General features: G+C 39.1%; 1 protein-coding gene across 1 annotated transcript in view; it reads left to right on the top strand.

Moving 5' to 3' along the window:
• LOC106519017 (glutamate receptor ionotropic, NMDA 2C-like) overlaps positions 1-6,018 on the top strand; it is an 81,664-nt gene extending 75,646 nt beyond the window's left edge. Inside the window, 2 exon segments of the mRNA XM_014010487.1 lie at positions 1,594-1,826; positions 2,844-6,018. Coding sequence (XP_013865941.1) covers positions 1,594-1,826; positions 2,844-4,385 — 1,775 coding nt within the window. The 3' untranslated portion in view covers positions 4,386-6,018.
• The last annotated feature ends 1,787 nt before the right edge of the window (positions 6,019-7,805 follow it).

Genomic DNA, 7,805 nt, shown 5'->3' with positions numbered 1-7,805 from the left:
CACACACACACACACACACCCTCTCTGAGCTTCCATTATGAAAAACTCTTACAGTCATTGAGTGAATAAATAATCCCTAGAGGAAGCCACTTGTTCAGAAATATGGACAAAGTTATGTAGTGACAATATTTTGCTGTTTTTATTAATTTTTTGCCATCACGAAATGCTTTTTGACCACCTAAAAGAAGAACAAAAACAAGCAAAYTCTTTATTTAATTAAGGAAAGAGAATAATACTCATAAGTTGAAATTTTCGGGGTATTTGCAATGTGAGGCTACAGCTGTGGTATGATAAGAAGAGAGTGAAATCTCATCTTTTTGTCCGGTACATTTTTTGCTCCTGTGTTCTGTGATGCYTGAAAGATAAGAAGCCTCCGTCATGCAGTGGGGATCAAGCAAACTTCCAAATAATCCTTCACTGAATGAGCCTTTTTCCTTCAGCTAAAAGCCTCCTACAAAGAAACGGATAATACCAGAGACAACGTTGGTCTTTTATTCTATGGAGAAAGGTCCATGGGCTCTTTGAAGGGTTGGATTTTSGTTTTGATGTGTTTGGTTTGAACTGAGGCCAGTGCAGCTGTAAAAATGTATTTTTATTATTTAAACTGTTTATTATTATTATTATTATTATTATTATTATTATTATTATTATTATTATTATTTCCTATAACTGAAATATAAAAACAATTGAACTTACTGTTTATATAATACTGCAGACCTAAATGTGTTTTTGTCTTTCAGCTTCACATATTAAATGTGTTTTGAAACTTTGGGAACTTCTGCTAAAAATAAATCAGTAAACTAAATTTAAGTTTGTATTTTAAGGGTATTAGTTATATTTTTTTGGGAATTAGCGGTAATGTTTCATTGACAATGACAATTGATGCGCAAYCAAGAAAATCAGGATCCTTTAAGGCTAAACAGTGAAATGCTGTTGACTGTCAAAGTTAAATCTCAACATGTGTTCCATTAATAAAGAGCAGATTAGTCACTGCAAGATTGGACTGGATTACCAACCAATGAAACTGTAAGCTGGTAGTTCGGAGCCCCAAATTCACTTTGTGTTACTTGTTATATGGCAATTCAGCTGCTCGGGGTTAGAGTTCAAGTTAGAAACAATATCACTCCAGTTTTTTTTTGCCATCTTGGTGTGGATTGACTCTCTCTTTGCTTTTAATTGATGATATTATCACTTCAACAAGTACGTGTACCATGTGAGACAAAGATGACACGGATACAGGACACACAAGCACATAAATCTTCTGTGTGTGTGCACACAGTGGTCAGTGCACTGTGCGAGTTGGGGATCATCTCTTAATGGCTTTAGATCCAGCCAGTTCTTATAGGAGTCACAAAAGATTGATCTTATTAAGGTAAATGTGTGTTCACATTAGACAAATAATCCATGCTTAAAACAGATCAGGGACGGGCAACTTAAATGATGAAAGGGGACACGGTTTTTTGTTTTTAACTCATCCAATACACTTCATTTAATGGATATTATATCTAATGCCTAGTTTATATTCTTTACGTCATTGTTTTGTCGAAGATTAGATCTTTTCTTATTATCTTGTCTTTGTTTAAAAACCTTTAGGAGACACTGAACGACTGGAGACAGTCTGGTTGTCTGGTATCTGCCAGAACGAGAAGAACGAAGTGATGAGCAGCAAGTTGGACATCGACAACATGGCAGGCGTCTTCTACATGCTTCTGGTGGCRATGGGCCTCAGCCTGCTGGTGTTTGCCTGGGAACACCTGCTCTACTGGAAACTACGACACTCACTCCACAAATCTCACAAACTTGACTTCCTGTTGGCCATCAGCAGGGTGAGGTTTTTGAAAATGTCTTGATTCACTGTAAAAAAAAAGTGAAAAAGTTGTGTTGAGTCAGAAACTCCTTTGTGGTGTCAATTAATTAGTTATGAAACTAATTGTTGTGCTGCAATTTAGTTTGCTGCAGATAAATTGAAATATTGGTTCATCCATAATTTTGACTTGTTGGCTGTTTTCCATTTAATAGGCTGTTTTACAACAAATTAGGTTTACATATATATAATTCATAGATTAATGAGTGGTTTCATTGAAACACCTTGTTTTGACAGCAGCTAAAATATAGTGTTGTACTTAAGGAAAAATAAAAGATGAAAGGGGAAACAAACTACAACTAGAAGCAGCTCTAATTCCGGAGTCTACTTATTATTTTTATTTGATGGCAAATTTGCAATTAGTCTAAATCATTAATGAGTTTGATTCAAACGTTTTGAAGAGAAAAATACACAAGCAAAAAAGTCTGGCTGAATTTCAGCAAGAGAAATGTCRATGGATTCAGGCCTCCTCAACTGTAATTATACTATTGTGCCTGGATTTTATCAGATTAATGYCTAAATAATCCTTAATGGGTGGCCCTTAGGAGCAAATTAAATTTGGTTCTTTCAGGATCTCAGACAGCTGTAAGCATAGGGAAGTCATAGATATCTGTTCTTTTGTTTACCCATGCCGTTGAAAGTTGAGTTTTTCTTTGTTTTCTGAAAGGGATTTTAGTTTATGTGCATTGGCTGAGCTAATCCTCTCAGCTTGTACAGGTGTGAGTTAGATGGTGTAAAAAGGCTTAACAAATTAGCATGTAAAACCTTCCACCGTAATAAAATGATATATTTGCAAAATCAAGTTATTTTATTTCCTGTAAATGTTTATATTATTTGTTAAAAGAGTAGTTGATTTGGAGATACATTTGATATCATATGTGTAAAACCTTCCACTTTGGGCTTTTTGGTGCAGTTGATTATAAATGTTTGGTTTACTTTGTCCTATTTGATTAACATGTTCCTATTTTTCACCCATCAGGGTATTTACAGTTGTTTCAAAGGAGTAGAAGATCCTGGACGTTCTTCTGGTCTGGCCAAACCTGACCTGACTTCCAATTATGCTCAAGCCAARATGCTTAAGATGCTTCGTACTGCCAAAGACCTGGTCTCCACTGCCAARGTTGAGAGCTCCTTGGACAATGCCACCAAAACCATCGAACATTTAAGTCGTCACGGTGGGACCTTACCCATTCGGGTTCCACAAGTTTCCACGGAGGCCGTGCCAGGAGGCTTTGCTTACGTTACTGAAAACCATTGCTCCCTTCCTCAGCGTTCCATTACCCCACCGCTAACYGGTGTTACCCCTCTGAAACAGCAGAGGGGTATAACCAGGCCAACACCACTGCGATACACGCTGCCAACTCGCTCTTCGTCGTGTCTGTATGACAGACCACTTCCTGTGTCCAGCCTGAGCACCCCCCACCTGGCTGTAGGAGAACCGCTTCCTCATCAGCACCCACACCACTACCACACCACTGGGAGACTCTATGTAGACTCCCACTCTCACTCCCCTTTCATCCCTTACTCTGATCTCCAGCTGCCAGACATCTACTCATCACATCCGGTTTCCTTGTCCCAGAACCACCATGTCCATTTGGGCTTCTCCCAACCAAAAAGGAGGTCTAAGAGTTTCCAAAGTGACAACGTGGATGTCGATAGGAGAAAACACGGGGAGCAGGGAAAGAATGACAAAAGTCATATTGGTCTGAGCGAGCTCAAGGCCAACCATCTTCACGATAACCACGTCTCCACCCCAAGTGTTGACAATATTTATTTAGGAGAGGGAATGTGTCCTCAGGTAGAGAACTATGGCTCCTGGCCTCCAGAGGACCTTGTGCTCAGAGGGCGACGCAGGCACCGCCGACCCTCTTTTCTCAAAGCAACTTGGGGTAGTGAGCAGATTCGTCAGCTTGATGAATCCCAATCTTCTTTGTCCAGCCAATCACCTTCAACCTTGCCTGACCTGTTTCCATGCGTCGTTACGCCAACCACATCTGCCAAGCCTTACAATCCTGCCCATCTTCGAAACAACCTGTGCCTCCCGAGGAACCAGGCCTACCTCCACATCAGGGAGGACCAGAGGAGGCCTAATGGGCGTAAAGGTCAGAGACTGCGCTACTCCCACTCCACCCACCTCCCAACATATGGAGAGGCAGTACGACATGGGACTGGGCTAGGGCGAGGTATGGTGCGGAGGGCCACCAGCCTCCTCAGCCYTCAGTACACACAATACCTGAACTCATACCCTGGACTCCCACTTTACCATGGTCCACTGGAGCTCCAGCATCACAGCCAGGCTTCCAGCCCAGTTTGCCAGCTGTTGGCCTGTGGTGGTGGGCGATGCGGAGGCCAGCGGGCCCTGCTGTACCAGGACAGTTTATATGGAGCTTATGGGGCCTATCAAGGAACCCAGACTGGATCAGAGGCTCCTGTAGGGCAGGGAGTAGGAGGCCATCCTGTGGCGAGTCCTTGTGTACTTCGACCATGGCGACGGGTTTCCAGTTTGGAATCTGAAGTCTGACCGGAAACCATATAACCTTATCAGACAGAAACTACGAGAAAACCGAGAGAAGACTTTCAAACAATACCACTGTGGAAACTGTTCTTCGGTTTGTGTTTTTGTAAGATTTAAAGTAACCGTTGATTTTCATTGTGACTCTGTGTGGTAAAGAATAGAAATTTGGCTCAGACACTACAATAAGACTGCACTGTCACCAATACATCCTTGAGAAAGCCGAAGAAAGCTGGAGTTACTGGTTTAACTCTGTTGCTGCTTTCCAATAAACAATGTTTGTACTTTTATGTGCACCAAGTTTTACACACACCCAGGTTATTGGTGAATAGTTGAACTATAACTAGAGTTTCCATGCTGTGTGTGTGTGTTGTATTTTTGTATTGTGGCTGGCTGGAATTCAGTCTTGGGTATTGTCTTGTGGATGAATTGTTGACAGCTGGAAAGAAATGTTAGATAAGAGATATTTTCTTTAAATTCAACCACTAACAAGTAGCCACTGTAGCAGGATATCTGAAGGCAGCTGTGACGATGACATGAAGAACAAAAATGCGTACAGTTCCGTACTGAAGGGCATCACTTTCCTAAAGCAAAAAATTCAGTTTGAGACATCTGTTCATGAATTTCTGAAAAATGTCTTGAATCTTAATCCCATACATCTTCACACTGATGAGCCAGAGYAAGCAACAACTTTGTGAAAGCAGTCCATATGAACACAATCTGCAAAAATAATAGCAGGATTAGAACATCATTGACCAGCACTAGGTGTCTAAAAAGGGACAGTTTGGAATTTTTTTTATCATGGGAATTTGTGTAGTTGTCAGCAGTCAGAATAATCTCAGTTTGGAGAATCAGTGAGATGTTTTCATGGAGGTTCCAAGCTAACAGCTAGTAAAAATACGGTCTAGTAAACAAGATTTAATTATTTATAATTCTGGTTTTTGTTGCAAACAACTTAGTGAGGCTACAACTGAAATTGTACATTTTCTCGCATTTCCGAGTCATCGACTAATCTCCAATAGTCACAGACCAATCAGACCCCCTTTACCTGTTTCCAGTTGGGTTTCTCCCGCATTTTCTTTATTAATATTGTGCTGACAGCTGTCTACTGCAGGTAAGATACCGATGAATAACTCTACAAAGCCCTACACCAAAAAAAAATCCAAACTATTTCTTTAAAACTGCTGACTTTTCAACCTCATCATCTCTCATGGTGAGGCTACCAACTCACAGGCCTCACGTTAAGTAAATTATGTATTCTAAGTACTATAACAATGTAGACGAATGTGTTATTTAAGACCGGTTAATAATATATTTACGTATTCTACATATATTAGGACTTTATAATCACTGTTTTTCTAAACAGCTCTTTCACAGTCTGTTTTTTTTCTTTTTTAAATTGTTAATTTGTTGGAACATTTGCAACAACTGTTATTAGCCGTCAGTGTGCAGATGAACATTTTCCTTATTCCCCTTTTTCCACTCTTTTATATTCCCTTGTTATCCTTCTTTTTACCACCCCCATAAACTCTTCAGTTGTTCAGTTTAAACACAAGTAAAATCTATTCTAGTATCTATATTACCAGGCTCCTTCACCCTGTAATTAATCACTAAGACCTATTAAAGAGACTTTTTGGGTAAACATGCATGTGTCTTTTTGTCTTGGCTCGTAGTTTGCTTTACACCTATTTGCATAATGTAGAGAAAACAATATTTTATTTTTGTTATATTTAAACAGTTTATTTTTAAATTAAGAGTAACTGATCTGTAGGCACAGTTCATTATAGTAAGTCTTAATGTTGTCATCACAGCTTTGCTATGTTCTTTGGCTATGTTCACACTGCAGGCAAAGGCGACACAAATCCAAGTTTTTTGCCCCATGTGATCCATATTTTTTCAGGCCTTTTCAGTGTGTGGTACTGAATCAGATCTAATGGTTTCTAAAGCAACTGCAGTATGAACGCTCATGTCACGTTTTGTCTGACTTTTACATCTGTGAGGTGTGAGTTAATTGATCCAATAATAATGATAATAACCTTGAGTCATGCTGTTCAAATTTTGTAGCTCCACACGTCTTCACCTACATAACAAAAGTCCATTTGCTTCATCTTTGTTCTTTTAATTTTCCATGTCCTGGATCACCAATAATGTAACATTGTCGGATCATATTGACACTTAAGTTACTCGAACTATGCTTTACTTTCAGCACGTCGCTTTGTTCCAAAAATAAAATGCTGCATCTGGTCAGAGGTTCAGATTTAAAACACTGAATTAAACAAGCATGTCAGATACTTACGTATTTGATTCTGATTGCACAACAACTTCAGAATCGACACGCTAATAAGTCACATCCATCAATAAGAAAAATAAGTAGTTATTTATTTATTTATTTTCTTCCTTTTGATTTTTTTTCTACCTGGATTACTGAGATGCATCAGGACAAGTCACATCCATGTTTGGCTAATTCTTTAAACAGCAGAGTTGAATGTGACGTCATGTCGTCTTCTGCACATGAGGGTTGCATCGGGGCTGTGGAGAGTTCACAATGGAGTCTGATGGAAGTCGCATTTAAAATATAATGTGAACGTTCACWCCTAAAAATCTGATAATTAAAAAAATCGCGAGTTCTGGACATGTTTAAATTTGTAACACGTAAATAGGTGTTAAAATTTAGAGTAAAGAAGTAAAAGTATCACTTAAAAAAAGTTAGGATTAAAAATAAATACTTGATAAAATTACAAATCCTCAAAAAAATACTTTACTCTAAAGAATTAAATGTACTTAGTTATTCCTCTGCAGTTCTGACAGGAGTGTCCAGTCCTGGTCCTCGAGGGRAACTATCCTGGATGTTTTAGTGGTTTCTCTGCTTCAACACACCTGGTTTGAATGAATGTGTGAATAACAGGCTTCTATAGATCTTGAAGAAATAGTGAAGAGCACTAACACTTGGTTTGAACACTTAAAGCAAGCAGGATWGTGGCCCTTAAGGACCACAGTTGCACACCATTGAGTTATAAAGAAAACACACCGGGGGGTTGAAGTGTGAATGTGTTAGCCTGGTATTAAATGCAAATACTGTGTGTTTTGTTAACCAATTCCTTCAATGACCCACTATTCTCACTAAGTGTATTTTTCATAAACTTTAATAAGTTGCAAATAAGATTTAGTTTGTATTTTTGCACACCGTAAGAACCATCCAGCTCGCTGGCCCTTCATAGTCAGGACTTTGGAGACAAGGGAAGTTGTCCTCAGGTCTCCTGCAGTTAAAGGGTACATTTCATGCAAAATCCACTTTTTAAATKCCTAAATACATTTTGTTSTGTACTTGGAGTCTCSWAGAGTGCAGAAAAATTCAGTTTAGTCTATTCCTATGTTGCGTAGATATCTTTATATTCTACAATGAACCACTCTGCAAGCTGGAGGAGGGCG

The sequence above is a fragment of the Austrofundulus limnaeus genome, unplaced genomic scaffold (assembly GCF_001266775.1).
Source record: "Austrofundulus limnaeus strain Quisiro unplaced genomic scaffold, Austrofundulus_limnaeus-1.0 Scaffold69, whole genome shotgun sequence".
Classification (NCBI taxonomy): domain Eukaryota; kingdom Metazoa; phylum Chordata; class Actinopteri; order Cyprinodontiformes; family Rivulidae; genus Austrofundulus; species Austrofundulus limnaeus.
The sequence above is the reverse complement of the archived record's forward strand: the minus strand, read 5'-3'. Positions and strand labels throughout refer to the sequence as shown.